Raw genomic sequence first — 15,520 nt, 5'->3', positions numbered from 1 at the left:
GTCGTAGCTCGTCGCCTTCGCTCTAGCTCTCGTGGCTGGGAAAGAGAGAAGGAGGTCAGGGGAGCAACCACCGATCATGGGAGGGGGTCGCGATGCGCTCCTTGTGTTCCTCTGCCTTCTTGGCCCCGCGGCGGTGCACGCCGAGGACCCGTACTTGTTCTTCACGTGGAACGCCACGTACGGCACCGTCTCTCCCCTCGGCGTCCCTCAGCAGGTCATCCTCATCAATGGCCAGTTCCCCGGACCCAACATCAACTCCACCACCAACAACAACATCGTCGTCAATGTCTTCAACAACCTGGATGAGCCCTTCCTCTTGACGTGGTTTGTTGTCTGTGCTCGTTGAGTGTGTCGCTGATGAGCTTCTTCTTCGTTCATGCTGACCCGGTGCTTGTGTATCAGGAACGGCATACAGCAGAGGAAGAACTCGTGGATGGATGGCATGCCTGGCACCAACTGCCCCATACCTCCCGGAAAGAACTTCACGTACCACTTCCAGGTGAAGGACCAGATCGGAAGCTTCTTCTACTTCCCCTCCATGGGGATGCACAGGGCCGCCGGGGCGTTTGGCGGCCTCCGCGTCAACAGCCGCCTCCTCATCCCCGTGCCTTTCGCCGACCCAACCGACGATTACACCGTGCTCATCGGCGACTGGTACGCCAAAAGCCACAAGGCCCTCGCCGCGATCCTCGACGCCGGCCACGGCATTGGCAACCCTGCCGGCGTCCTCATCAACGGACGAACCGGTAAGGACGCCAGCGGCAAGGACGACACGCCGCTCTTCACCATGGAGGCCGGAAAGACGTACCGCTACCGCATCTGCAACGTCGGCATGAAGGTGTCGCTCAACTTCCGGATGCAGAACCACCGGATGAAGCTGGTGGAGATGGACGGGTCGCACACCGTGCAGAACGACTATGAGTCCTGTTGCAGGAAACAACTGTATGCCGTGGCTTCGGGGCCGTCGTGGCTTGGTTCGGGTCCGAATGCGGGGGGATCTCGCGCGGCGTTCCTCGGGGCAGCCGAGGTGGCCAGTTGTAATGGTCCGGGCGGGACGTTGCGTGTGGAGCGAAGCTTTTTCGCGGCGCTGGGAAGACGCAACCTCACCCTCGTACCTGCACACAGGTCGGGTCGGAAGCTCAGCCCGACCCCTCCGACGATCAAGTCAGATGATGTGGAAGGAGATTTCTTTGCTAGTCAGAAAGTCTCCCCCCTTCGTTTAGAACTCGGGGGTATTTATAGGGTAGTTTAGTGTTACCTGATGTGATTGCCTGCGGGAGGTAGGATCGTACCTCTGATGGCGTCTGACGTTGCTATTAGCGTTGCGTGGAGAACCGAGTTGCTGCAGGGTATGAGCGAGGGACGGTCGTCGTCCTCCTCTGCCTCGGTCAAGCGCGCGGGGTCAGACAACGATGAAGTCGTTGTCTGAGAGCGGACGACGTCAGCGCATGTCGAGTCAGCATTATTGCCCTCCTCCTCGGACAGAGTGGCGCCCAGGTGAGGTCGACGTCGTGACACGTCATGTCACCATTATTACCCCTATCAAGTCCCTCGACGTCCACGTCGGGCAGTGCCTCTCCGTGCTCGTCACGGCCAACCAAGAACCCAAGGACTACTACATGGTCGCCTCCACACGTTTCACCAAGTACATGCGGACCGCCACGGGCGTCATCCGCTACGCCGGCTCCAGCGTCCCACCATCACCCGAGCTGCCGGCGGCGCCTGTCGGCTGGGCGTGGTCCTTCAACCAGTGGCGGTCGTTCCGATGGAACCTCACGGCCAGCGCCGCCCGGCCCAACCCCTAGGGCTCCTACCACTACGGTGGCATCAACATCACCAGAACCATCAAGCTCGCCAGCTCGGTCGGGCTCGTCAACGGCAAGCGCCGCTTCGCGCTCAACGGCGTGTCGCATGTGGAATCCCCCACCCCACTGAAGCTCGCGGAGTATTACGGCATCGCCGACAAGGTGTTCAAGTACGACAGTATCAATGACGAGCCACCGGCGGCCAGCGCACCGATCACGGCCACGCCGAACGTCCTCAACGCCACCTACAGAACTTACATCGAGATCATCCTCGAGAATCCTGAGAGGAGCATTCAGTGCTACCACTTGGATGGTTACTCCTTCTTCCTTGTCGAGTAATCTCATCACGCCGCCTACACCGCAACCAACTTGCCGTCGAGCAGTATCAGTACTCACCTTCCATGTCGCCGATTGTTGTGGGAAACAAACTTTAAGCCATGGCCTCGGGGCCGACGTGGCTCGGTTCGGGTCCGGACGAAGGGGATCTCCCTGGGGCGTTCCTCGAGCCCGCTGAGGCGGTCGGGTGCGGTGTCCGATCGGGATGGTGTAGCCGTCTCCTCTGGGCAGGAACTCCTCGCCTGCGCGTCCGGAGGGGACCTTCGGCTTGGCACTTGCACAAAGGTCAGGCCAAGGCGCTCGGCCCAACCCTTCCGACGATCAAGTTAGCAGATGTGGAGGGGGTTTTAAATGAAGAAGTATTTTTGTGTGTCTGTCTCTCCCCTTCCTTTCTAATGAACGAGAGGGTATTTATAGGGAAGCATACTGCTTCCTGAGCTGCCCGCTTACAGGGGGCAGGCTAGTAGCGTCTGACTTTGTGTTGGCGTGGCATGAAGAATTGAGCTTTGGCAGGATGTTAATGCACCTCGGTCGTCGTTCTGGTCTGCATTGACCAGGTGCTGTTGCGTGAGGCGTCATCTGACGTCAGCCAAGTCTTATCATAATTACTATCCTCATCACCAATGAACCAAATATTTGGTGTAATGCTTGCAGGATCGGGCACGGAAAGTGGACGCCGGAGAGCAGGAAGACGTACAATCTTCTCGACGCAGTGAGCCGGCACACGATACAGGTGTACCCGAGGTCGTGGTCAGCGATCATGCTCACCGTCGACAACGCGGGGATGTGGAACCTGCGGTCTGAGATGTGGGAGAGGCACTACCTGGGGCAGCAGATCTACATCAGCGTCACGTCGCCGGAGAGGTCGCTGAGGGACGAGTACAACATACCGGACAACACGCTGCTCTGCGGCGACGTCGCCGACCTGCCGAAGCCGCCATCCTATGTCTGATTGCATGGTTGCGAGCTGATCCCCACCTTCATTCCACTTCGTGTGTATTAATCCGAGAGAGGGAGGGGGAGTACAATACATACATATATATGATCACAAGTGGCTTTTTGTATGACCAATTGTATGCTATTGATTGCACGGTTCTTCGATGCTATATTAGTTATTGCATTTCAAGCTCACTTTCAAAACTGTCTTACTGTTGCTTGTGTTTTGTTTTCTCCCTCTGTGACAGGATTAGCATCGGCATTCTCTTGATGGATCATAACAAAATTATCAGAATTGTTACTGTGATTATAATTTTTTGGCCTCAGGAATTTTCTTCTATAAGAGACAGAGGCAGACGGGACTACTAATAAAAAAAAACACTAATGACAGCAGAATTTAAATTATCGGAAAGGAAAATACAGAATTAACAGGAAAAAAAAGGGGGAAAATGGTCAGTAGCCGTCTACGGTCTCTCCTAAGTCACAATCAGAGATGGGTCAGTGGCCGTCCCGCCTAAACCCTTTGTTTCCCCCGGGTTGACTCCTTCCGATACTCACTCTATCCGTTCCTCCACGTACTGCTGCATCACCAGCACCGACACCATCGCCCCCATGTCCGATGATACCAGCAAGTCCCCAATCGGTCCCAGCTCAGGGAAGTCGGTGAACTCCGTCATGCCTACCACGAGTGGCGAGCCCCCCCCGCTCGCCCTGCCCACCACGTAGAAGTCGTAGATGCTGCCCATGGACAGGATAGCCGCCACTGTTGCCGAGCTGTCGCTCACCACCTTGTCGGTGTACGAGACCGACGCGTTGTCCCCGAACTGAAGCCGGAAGTCCCTGATGCACTCGTCGTCCCACAGCCGGTCCACCTTGGCCGGCCATACGGTCGGCGCGGCGGCGGGCGCCTCAGCCTCGTAGCTGGGGAGGAACCGGACGACGGTGAGGACGACCCCTGGCTGCTCGAGAAACCGGCGCCCGTACATGAGCGCCTCGCGGTCGTCGGGGCCGCCAAAGAAGAGGATCGCAACGTGGAGGGGCGTGTGATGCCCGGCATTGGCGAACTTCCCGTGCTCGCCCAGGCCGCGGTCGACGAGGATTCCGACGGAGCAGGGCGCGTTAGTGAGGACGCCCTGGTTGACGGCGCGGATGGCAGGGTTGATGACCTCCATTTCGCCGTCCACCGTGAGCAGCTTGTGGAAGGGGAGGACGATGAGGGAGACCTGGTGGTCCGCGGCGATGTTACAGATGTCCTCATGCATGGACGAGTAGGCAGAGACAGCAGTGAGGGCCTGGAGGGTGACGCATCCGGCGTGCTGCTGGTACTTCTCGAAGGCAGAAACGATCGGTTCGGAGTGCACGAGGTCCGGGGGTGCGTTGTCGGTGTTCCTTCTCGTGAGGGTGCCAATGGCACCAGCTTCATGGACGATGAGCATGGGAGGGGTGCGGCCGGTGAGCTCAACGAGGTGGACGGCAGAGACCAAGAGCGGGGAGTCGTGGGTGGGGTTAGAGAGCTGAAGGAGGCTGATGACGGAAGGGACGTTGCGGACGGTGTGGACGCACGCCACCAGGCGCAGGTCGGAGTCCCGCCTCGAGAGCTCCAGGTTGCGCTGCTTGTAAATGGCCGGGCCGCGGCATTTCCTGTCGAGGGCTGTTACCAGCGGGCCCACCAGTGCCGTGGAGATGACCGACGAGGCCACCAGCAACGCGTATATCTTCTGGTTAAAGACCTGCACGGGCTAATAATGCTCATGAGACGACAGCACACCAGGGTTGGAAGCGAGAGAGACGGTGAGGAAGGGAGGGGAGTTCACCTTTTCGCTCTTGCCCATGTTGAGGATGATCGCCTGAGCCGGGCCCATCGTGTTCATCAATATCCCGAGCGACAACCCCTGAGAGCGCGGCATCGAATAGAAGGAAGAGATGATCATGCATCCGGCCACCTTGGCCAACGTCGCAACCACGACGATGCAGCCTAGCCAGAACATGTAGTGCGTCGGCTCGTTTCCCTCCGGTCTCATAAGGGATGCCACATCGGCCTTGAGTCCGCAGCCGACGATGAGGAACGGCAGCATGAAGCCGATGACGAAGTCGTCGAGCCGTTCGATCAGGGTTGTGGTGAGCGGCCCCTTGGGCACCGCCAGCCCCAAGACGAGGGCGCCAAACACGGGGTGGAATCCGACGGTCGCCGAGGCCAGGGCGGCGCCCAACACGAAGATGAGCACCAAACCCATGTACACGTTGTTCACCGGCTCGCCTTCCGGCATCTGCCGCAACGTCCATTCCAGGAGCGGCCTGACCATGTACAGGCACACGAGCACAAGACAGGCTGCGGCGAGCACCATCCAAAAGGGCGCAAGGTACTCATGAGCAGCTGCCTTGTCGCCAGGCCCAATAAGGGCAAAACACAGCGCGAGGAGGAGCCACGACACCACGTCGCCGACCAAGGCCGACGGCAGGACGACCTGACCGACTTCGGGATTCGGGATCTTGAGCTCCGCGAGGAGTCGCGCCAGGATCGGGAAGGCGGTGATCGAGAGCGCGAAGCTGAGGAGCAGGACGAAAGCGGCTTGCTCCGTGCCGGACGCCTTATAGCTGTTGTTCGCCATAGGGGCAGGTAAACCGAAGACCGCCACGATGGCGGCGGTCGCAAGCAGAGGGAGGGTTAGGCTGGCCATCGCGATGGCCACCACCTTCCTGCCCATCACCCTGAACACTTTCACGTCGAGCTCGACTGCGACTAGGAAGACGTAGTAGATGAGCCCCAAGAAGCCGATAGCCTCGATCAAGGTATAGCTCGTCGGGGGAAAAAGGAATCTGTAAAGCGGTTTAACCACCGATGTTCGTGGGCTCCCTGCATTCTCGGCCGAGGCGCTATTGTAAGTAAGCTTCCCAAAGGCCGCCGGCCCCAACAGTATGCCACCCTAATAGACAGGCAACTCCAAGTCAACAGCTGGACAAGATAATTCCACTACATATGGAATGAAAGCTAATCTCGTGAGACTTGCGGAACGAGAAAGAAAAATAGAGGAGAGGAAGTCGAGCTTACGATGAGCTCGGCGACGACTCTGGGCTGGCCGAAAGGCTTGAGGGCGTAGGCCAAGAAGCGAGTGAGCGCTAATATCACCGAAGTCTGCATGATTAGGACGGGAAAAAGGAATTCCGACAACACCTCAATGTCAATTTCATTAGCCCAAAGTCCGCTCAGCAGGATCATATCCGACGGAGGGCATACCGTGCTGTTCCCTTCCGTCATGTCTTGCGTCCAACAACGGCAACGATGGGTGAGAAGGGAGAGGGACGAGGGAAGGGAGGCTTCAGGCACAAGAGATGGGAGGAAGAATGGTGGTGACTGTATATATGGCCGGGGCACGGAGGGCTGCTATTTTAGCCCCGTTGTTCCGTAAGCTGGGGCTTAATTAGGCTTTAGTGGTTACAGACGACTGCCGTTACCAACAACCCCTAGACCTTCACTAACTAACACAACCACCTTCAGACGCAAACTTCGACTAACTAAAAACCGTTGTTTTAGTTATGTCTTATGAATCACTTTCTATTCCTTTTATTTGAAGCTCACCAAGCTCATATTATAACTTGATATCCTCTAACATCTTGATTGAGTGTGGTTGACTTAGTCACAATCTTCGGACATTACCGATTATGTCATGTCTTTCGTATATTTTCTCATATTTTGTGTAATATTACTGTACCTACGTTGAAAAAAAAAGGTAAAATCATTCTCAATATTAATACTTCACAAGTACATACGACATCTTATACAGTTATTCTCATTTAATTTACGTCGGTAGAAGATTGTATAACATCTCATATGAATCAAATTTCTGCTAATGATGAGATGAATCGGTTGATCCATGCGTTGCGATTCCGTTATCATGGCCATAAAACTCGGCGAGAAGACGACACGTGTCTCCAATAAAATTGGAAGGCACTAAAGGCGGGGGTTCATCCTCTCGTGTGTACCGGAAGGAGTCGAAGCTTCGGGACGCCCTCGCCGCCCGGTCTTTGCATCTGATACTTCAAACAGCGGCTATCCACAGCACTCGTCGCCCTGTCATCTGCGCCTTCTCACACCTCCATTCCCTCCTCTTGATCGATTAAATTGCGCTAGAGTTGTAGCGGGAAACGATCCCTTCGTTCGACGTCGCGCGTTGTCTTGATCGCCCTGGTGTGTAGTCTCGTGGAGGGTTCGAAAGGATGGGAAGCCCGGAGTTCTCTTCGAAATTGGCGGACCACCCGAGGCTTCCCAAGCGGAAGACGGTGGCCGTGGTGATTTTGGACGGATGGGGGGAAGCCAACCCCGACCAGTACAACTGCATCCATGTCGCCGACACCATGTCCCTGCCGGCGACGATTTGTTGTTTGAGCAAGACCTCATCTGGTAGAATCTTTAGTACTTATCGATGTTTAGTTCTGTTCTAATCTGGTACCCTGGATTCGCGAAGCCGTGTGAGTATCGAACATATAACTTGCAGTTATACTTTTCGGCATTGGGGATGCGGATTAGGGCCTAACGCAATTTGTGCTCATGAACATATAGGGTTGAAGACGGATAATTGGAGTACGAGAATTGGCCATATGGAAGTCGCCAATTTGATGTGTCAGTACGAGAATTGGCCAATATTTTTAACCCCTTTTTTATTTTGTTTAATCAGAAAATTTTGCTGTATCTGTGACCACTTAGTTATTTTCTGCTGCTACTCTGAATATGGCTGCGATAAAATTTGTTAGGTTATAGGTGGTGAGAGAAATTTGTTGTTTGGAGAAATTTAGCAGGTGGGATTGTTAGGAAAAAGCTAGATAAGATGATTACTCTACGCCAAACCAAATGCATTTACTGAGCCCAATTGTGCCATTTGGTAATTGCATGCATGATTTATCCGTTAAAGAGAAAGTTAGGATGGCAAACGGTTGGTTGGTTCTTGATGTTCAATGTTCTGGATTATTCAACTGAGTTGTTTTCTCATGTTTACTCAATGAATAAAAGGGTAAACATTCTTCACCATTTCATAGGGTGCTCCAGAGAGATGGAGATTGCTGAGGGCTCATGGTACAGCGGTCGGGTCGGGCTACCTACTGATGATGACATGGGTAACAGTGAAGTTGGTCACAATGCACTAGGCGCAGGGAGAATCTATGCCCAGGGGTAAATTACACATTTGCCTATGTGCTTCAGCTACAAATCGTATTTTTTTCTTTATTTGCTTCTTTGTGTTCATATAACTTGCTTGGTTTTGAACTCTTTGTTATAAATGGTTTACCGGAACAATGCTAACCTGATTAACTGCTTGTTACCTTCCGATTCTTCTGATTGTCCTGATCATTGATGCAGCAAATGGTTTTGCTGCAACAGTAAAATAGCATTATGCAGGCTTTAATATTTGATTCATTTGCTGATATTTTACATTGCATTATATTATAAATATGTTTGCATGGTAGAAAGTTCGTGTGCATTGAGTTATGACATGTGAATATGATTATATGAACACAATACAATTTGGCCTATTTAGAAGTATTATGATACATGGCTTTCTTCATGGTCAAGGTATTGTTTGAATGAAATGAATATTTTTGCCGTTTCGAAAGAACATTTCATTTATGGACTATTTTCAGCAATGTTGTCATCCTGTCTGATTGCAATCAGATACTTCATAGCTGAGCCTATTTAGAACTATCGCTACATCAACATTGATAGTGATTGCATTCAAGTAATGATCCTATATGTTTATCTGGAAAATCACTTGCAGATTATTAGAAATCTTTGACCTTGTTCTGCTATTATGTTTAGGGTACATTCTTTGATTCCCTTGTTAACAACTTTGTTGTATATCTTGATGAAGTACAATTTCACTACAATATGATGGCACGAGATATGTAAACTGCTTTTTTGGGCGACATGAGCTCTGTGCTAGAACAACACTATATAAGAATGTCATTAGTAGTCTCATGCCAATGCAATATATGGGTGTTATGTGTGGCACATGCTGTCTGTATGTTTCATTTTTATTGGTTCATCCACTGTAAGCCAAATGTTACCCATTGTCAGGGCTAAATTAGTGGATCTTGCACTTGCCTTTGGGGAAATATACGAAGGAGAAGGTTTCAAATATATCAAAGAGTGTTTTGAGAAAGGGACTTTGCATCTCATTTGGTTATTGAGCGATGGTGGTGTCCGCTCACGGCTTGATCAACTACTAGTACATATTTCTTATTTCTGGTTCGTACTTTAGAAGCTTCAATCATTCATCATCATCGATGACTTCATTCTTGCAGTTGTTACTAGAAGGAGCTGGTGAACATGGTGCCAAAAGAATCCGTGTGCACATACTTTCTGATGGCCGTGATGATTTGGATGGTAGCAGTGTATGATTTGTAGAAATACTTGAGAATGAGCTTTCAAAATTGCGTGAGAAAGACATTGATGCACAAATTGCATCTGGTGGGGGCCGGATGTATGTGAGAATGGACCGTCATAAGGTAAAGTGCAAAGGTTTCTAGTTTGTATGCTGATCAAGTATCGATGGCACCAAGCAAGATCACTTGTGGAGAAATAACTAACTAAATTCCAAAGTGCTCTTGAAGCCATTAAAAAGTTGAGGGAGGACCCAAAAGCCAATGATCAGTACTTGCCTCCTTTTGTCATAGTTGATGAGAGTGGTAAAGCAGTTGGACCTATAGTAGATGGAGATGCAGTTGTAACATTCAACTTTCGAGCAGATCGGATGGTTATGATTGCAAAAGCTTTAGAGTATGAAAATTTTGATAAGTTTGATCGGCTTCGGTTTCCAAAGATACGATATGTTGGAATGCTTCAATATGATGGGGAATTGAAGCTTCCAAGCCACTATCTTGTTTCTCCTCCAGAGATAGAAAGAACATCTGGTGAATATTTAGTGCATAATGGCATCAAAACTTTTGCCTGCAGGTAATATTCTATGCTGTTATCTAGAAATTGTTAATTATTGTGATAAACTTTAAAAACAATGTGCATGATTTGTTTCTTTTTTATCAATGCATGAATCATTCTATTTGCAGAGATATTGGTTTTATTTCCATAAATTACCATTGTCCATAAACTTTTAGTTCTTCACTTCTTCTCTGTCTATAGTTTGTTAACTATAAAGTTGATTAACTTAATTAGTCGTACAAACGTTTTGTATTTAGATGGTCTACTCTCTTTCTTGCCTTGGACTACAAATTGGTGAAACCTACCAAGATGATTAATACTTTCGGGATTTGGATTCTCATCATAGCTGGTATGATGGAAACCCCTGTAACGTATTATAATGGCTGTTGTCAGTCTTCTTGATCACTGTTGTCTTTTTCAGATTTAGAATAATTATTGTCAACCATACCTATGAATTGTAATAGCTGATAAATGCAGACAAACCCCCTATGTGCTATAACAGCTAATAACTGCAAACAAACATTAAAACAACAATGTTGCAATAACACCAAATTTGAACAAGGTTATTTGTGCTGGTGAGACAATGTTACTAATTACTGTTTTAATCTCAAGAATATTTATGATTAAATTGTATTAAAACCAATGGAGATTCAGATAATATTACTCTACATCATCCGTCAGAGCTTGGTATTTGTCTTGACAAAATCCTTTGATATTCCAAATGTTTGTTTCCCCCTTTATTTGCCCAAACAGAGTGAAATTTTCTTGTCTTGTCATGGAAGATGGAAGAGTCCTTCTAGTCAATATAAAATGCTAGGCAGAACATTACCTATGCAGCATGCATTGTTGAGTTGGTGATCTCTGGATTCAATATGAACTATTTGTGTATGAGCTTAAGTTAAATGTTCTTATACTATTGAAATATATATATTAGGGAATTAAACATAGTTCACATGTACATTTCTAATGCATGCTGAGGACATATTTCTGAACTTTGCCTTACCAGATTTGTATTGTAAGAAGTCATTTAGAGCAAGACATTAATTTCTTCTTAACTCTGTATGGGGCTGTTGCTTACTACCTATCACATACATCCACATGCCAAATGTCTTTCTTTTTTCTCTGACCTGCAGTGAGACTGTCAAATTTGGTCAGTCACCTTCTTTTGGAATGGTAATCAATCGGGATATTTTGATCCATCCATGGAAGAGTATGTTGAGATACCCAATGACATGGGGATTAGTTTTAATGTTCAACCCAAGATGAAAGCTTTGGAAATTGCTGAAAGGGCAAGAGATGCGATACTCAGTGGCAAGTTCCACCAGGTGATTAACATTTGGACTGTAAAAGTTTTTCTTTTTATATTGTTTTTTCTTATGATTTATTTTCTGCAGGTATGCATCAACCTAGCTACTGGAGACATGGAAGGTCATACCGGAGACATCAAGGCTACTGTTGTGGCATGCAAGGTAGCTGATGAAGCTGTTAAGGTAAATTTATGAATTTCGTGTTTCTTCTGTTGTTGGGCTTTACGCTTTGTCCAAAATGCTTGGGGTTGTGTTCAAATACTGTTGGACGTTGAAGTAAAATTTTAAGCTTATAAACCCTTGGAGAACTAATCTTTTAAGTTCCATAAATTCCAAAATTGGCGTAGGACTAATTTGTCAATCAAATAGGGCTAGTCATGACTCTGCTACTAGCAAACTCTATGACTAAGAATTTTCTTGATCCTCCTAAAATATTTAGTGGATCGGGTCAAATTCAACATGGCAAGTGAAGTATTTTCAGATGTAGTTTAGATGAATTTTGCAAAATGTTATGTTTTTAGTGCATGGCATTTTTTAGTCCATTAGACAATATAAACTGTTGTTCCCTTTTTATGTCAAGCTACTACATTTTCTTTGTTGCTTTTGGTTTCTTCAAACAATGTAGTTGTTAGTGATTTCCTTCTTCTCTACTGATGCAGCTTATACCTCCTAAGAGGTGTTTTTCACATTGTTATGTTCACTACATCAGATGTATTCATGGCAATGTTACAGAACAATGCCATGACTGCAGTTTTAGCTTCTAGATGATTGCCATCATCATGGCATATTTGCAAGTAGATCTATCTCTTATCACGAAGACCTAACAATCCTTTTAGATGATAATCGAAGCAACAGAAAAGGTGGAGGGAGTCTATGTTGTGACCGCCGATCATGGTAATGCCGAGGACATGGTCAAAAGGGATAAGTCCGGCCAACCACTTCTTGACAAAGATGGGAACATCCAAATTCTCACCTCCCATACACTTCATCCGGTAAGTTCTACCTTACGTTCTCAATTCATCATCATTGTTTACCATCACTTGTTTCTGTGCTGCTGAAAATGCTAGCTTTGAGGTATTTCAGCGTTCTAGATTGGTTCACTCTTACAGCTTTCAAGACTTCTTTGAAAACAAGTATCAGCTGGTGTATAGATAAATTCTTGAAGATATCAACTGGTTGATAACAAGACCTCAACCGCTTACCCGATACAAAGTTAAATAAAAAAAACAAGTATTATTTCTGTTCTGCTGAGTGAATCGCCATTCGTATGAAATCATGAACGTAGTTGTGAATTCTTTATGTTTTATGTCCCTTAGTATACGTGTGTGTAGATGCATATTTCATTGTACATACTTTTGTGCTGCAGGTTCCAATTGCGATCGCAGGCCGTGGGCTTGCCAATGTTGCTGCTACCGTGATGAAACTTCCCGGCGACTACGAGCCGACACTAATTGAAGTGGTTCGCGACTGAACAGTGGTCCGACGACCCATCTGCGATTAGGTACGCCATGCCAAAACCCCTCCTCTTCTTTTAAATCTTCGATCTGCAGTTACTCGAGCATCATAAGTTTATACCTGAAGGACAATAATAGTGTTGGCAAGCAGTCATCGGTCTCCTGTGAAGCCGCTTACTTTGACTAACGAAGCATGGGAAAACCCCCTTTTGGATGGCAAGTGGCCCCACCGTCTCCGAAATGGTTTCGTCAATAAATATTTTTTTTTTAAAGATAAAAATCTTTCATAATTCAAAAATTTTATCACCTAAGTTATCCGATATTTTTAAAAAATATATAAAATAAGATTTTGAATACTCAATTTTGTTTAACAAATTTGTTATACTACTATTATATCATTATTTGACATAATATTTCAGATATTTTTTAAATATGAAATAAGATTTTGGATACTCAGTTTTCGGTAAACAAATTTGGCGTACTACCATTATATTAATATTTAATACATTATGGTTTTTTTTATAATTTAATTTGACAATCTAAAATATTTAAATTCAAGTTAAAATTAATTGATGAGGTTTCTTAGATTAATATCTAATGTGTAAAAAGAAATAAAATATATAACTATAACCATAACTCTATATCTAATGTGTAAAATATATAACTATATCTATGTCTAAAAGATATAAAAGATATCTATCGTTGATTATAACACTCGCATATGCTCATCATAACCCCATGTGGGGCAATATTTTGGTAAACCACAAGAATTGTAGCACGAGTTATTGATCGACGACACTGACTCCTTTTAGTTCGACAGGTTAATAAACATAACATATCACACATCGCAGCACATCCTCAAAGCTCAAATCAATCGGTCGCCCGACACAGAAGTCAAAGACAAATTATGAGCGGATAAGAAAAAGGTGCGTCCCCACTTGGCTCTAGAAATCTACGGCAATTAGACCTCCACGCGTCCATGATGTGATGCGAGCAACATCAGCAGCATTTAAAAGCGGTGAGGGGCGAAGAGAAAAAAATTGAAAGGGAAAGGGAAAGCAACCAGAAAAAGGATCTGCATCATGTGCCGTTGATCAGGCGCTCCAGACGGTGATGCCCTGCATCATGTGCTTGAACTCGCCGAAGTCGACCTGGCCGTCGGAGTTCTGGTCGACGGAGCAGATCATCTCTCGGACACGCGCGATGCTCCGGCCCTCCGGCAACCCCAGCTTGGAGAGCACCGCCTGCAGCTCCGCCGCCGAGATGAAGCCGTCGCCGTCCTCGTCGAACACCCGGAAGGCCTCCCTCATGTCCTCCTCCACCTCCTCCTCGGCCGCTTCCTCCTCCTCGCCTGTTGCGTCGGGAGCGCCGAAGAGGGCGTCGCCGAGGGCGCGGTGGAGCGCCTCGAAGTCGTCGAAGGCGAGGCCGGCGCGGCCGGGAGGGATGTAGGCGGCGACGGTGGAACTGAGCTCCGCGGGGTCGGCGGCGAGGCCGAGGCGGTCAAGGGCAAGCGCAATCTCCTCCACGGTGATCTCCCCGTCGCCGTTGTGGTCGAACAGGTCGAAGACGCGGCGGAGGCGCAAGGTGTTGAGGCTCTCGGTGCGCAGCCGGAAGGACGGCGACGGCCGGCCAAGGGTCGGGGCCGGCGTCGGCGGCTGGCGGTGAGCGGCCATCCCTCCCTCCATGGCGTCTGTACGTGGACAACAGCAAGCGAGCTAAGAGAGGTAGAGAGGAAGGAGAGGCGAGGGGTGAGCGAAGCTTCCGAGGGCGGTGCATCATATAAAGAGAGGGAAACGCGGGAAGTCGGCGTGCGATGGGAGCTGGAAACGGCTTCTTCTACGAAAATAATAATTTGGATGCGAAATGGTTTATTCTCGAGACAATGATATACAGTGGTGTCACGAAATTGACATGAGTCACATGTCCCTTACTGTGCCATAAGAGGAGAGTTTGTTACTTTTCCATTTATTCGAAAAGCTATCGTCGAGAAAAAAAAAATTGTAGATATATGGTCATCGGAAAAGAAAAATAATAAGTGAGAAGTTAAGATATATTTCTAAAATGGGAAGTTGATCATAAATAAAGCAAATAAAGTGAGAAGTCAACTAAATAAAATATATGGCTTGATACACTAGCATCTTCCGGTAAACAGCTCACATCAAGCTCTTGTTTATGACGAAGCTCGAGCTTGGGAGGCGGTGCACGACTCCAGGGCTCGACGCTAGGTTGACATCAAAGGAGAACATAGCGTGGGCAACACGTTATGCGGAGTTGCAGTCATGACGATCGTCTCGACGTGTCATAGATTGGTCTACATCTGAAGAGAGAAGGGTTTGTTATTACCATTGCGCTTACTGCCATGTGATGCCGTGAGCTGGAAGACTGTGTTGTAATCTGTTCCATATTAGTATTTAATGTGAGAGAAGTTTATGATGACAGGATCAGTCCAATCTAGTAGTAGTTCGAGTTGATACACATAGGTTGAAGGTGGCTCGGGTGATCCTGTACGAGATGTCGAGTGAGATTCTCAGTACTCTAATTGATTTTGAAACAAAAATAAAATAAAAAATTTTAAGTAAACAATAATTAATCTTAATTGTTATTATCTAATCGATTTCTTATAGTAAATTTAATCAAAGAAAAATATTTTACGAATTGATATCCACATAATCTAATTAATTGTTGATCACCGCTCGCAGGGCAAAAAGATTCTTCCGCACCGAAATGACGAATGAACTGTTCACGAAGCTGTCGGTA

General features: G+C 47.6%; 2 protein-coding genes and 2 pseudogenes across 2 annotated transcripts; 2 read left to right on the top strand and 2 right to left on the bottom strand.

The window, feature by feature from the left end:
- The first annotated feature begins 76 nt into the window (after positions 1-76).
- LOC135622197 (L-ascorbate oxidase homolog) lies at positions 77-3,093 on the top strand (annotated as a pseudogene).
- Positions 3,094-3,631: 538 nt separating this feature from the next.
- LOC135623979 (cation/H(+) antiporter 15-like) lies at positions 3,632-6,333 on the bottom strand. The gene is made up of 3 exons (XM_065127451.1): positions 6,127-6,333; positions 4,892-6,001; positions 3,632-4,807 (listed from the first exon to the last, which is right to left on the bottom strand). Exons 1-3 carry the CDS (start codon positions 6,331-6,333, stop codon positions 3,632-3,634), a joined length of 2,493 nt encoding a protein of 830 aa, XP_064983523.1.
- A 959-nt stretch (positions 6,334-7,292) lies between these two features.
- On the top strand, positions 7,293-14,814 carry LOC135623978 (2,3-bisphosphoglycerate-independent phosphoglycerate mutase-like; annotated as a pseudogene).
- LOC135622531 (probable calcium-binding protein CML27) lies at positions 13,680-14,448 on the bottom strand. The gene has a single exon (XM_065124453.1). It carries the CDS (start codon positions 14,446-14,448, stop codon positions 13,858-13,860), a length of 591 nt encoding a protein of 196 aa, XP_064980525.1. The 3' UTR covers positions 13,680-13,857.
- Positions 14,815-15,520: the final 706 nt, after the last annotated feature.

Source organism: Musa acuminata, chromosome BXJ2-9 (genome assembly GCF_036884655.1).
Source record: "Musa acuminata AAA Group cultivar baxijiao chromosome BXJ2-9, Cavendish_Baxijiao_AAA, whole genome shotgun sequence".
Lineage (NCBI taxonomy): Eukaryota > Viridiplantae > Streptophyta > Magnoliopsida > Zingiberales > Musaceae > Musa > Musa acuminata.
This window is presented reverse-complemented; position numbering and strand designations above follow the sequence as displayed.

What these genes read in the sequence shown, in the direction of transcription:
- LOC135622531 (XM_065124453.1), bottom strand. Translation starts at nt 14,448, where the DNA reads ATGGAGGGAGGGATGGCCGCTCACCGCCAGCCGCCGACGCCGGCCCCG.
- LOC135623979 (XM_065127451.1), bottom strand. Translation starts at nt 6,333, where the DNA reads ATGACGGAAGGGAACAGCACGGTATGCCCTCCGTCGGATATGATCCTG. An exon ending in GAGTCGTCGCCGAGCTCATC is followed by an intron (nt 6,002 to 6,126) that starts GTAAGCTCGACT and finishes CCTGTCTATTAG; the next exon opens with GGTGGCATACTGTTGGGGCC. An exon ending in ACATGGGCAAGAGCGAAAAG is followed by an intron (nt 4,808 to 4,891) that starts GTGAACTCCCCT and finishes TAGCCCGTGCAG; the next exon opens with GTCTTTAACCAGAAGATATA.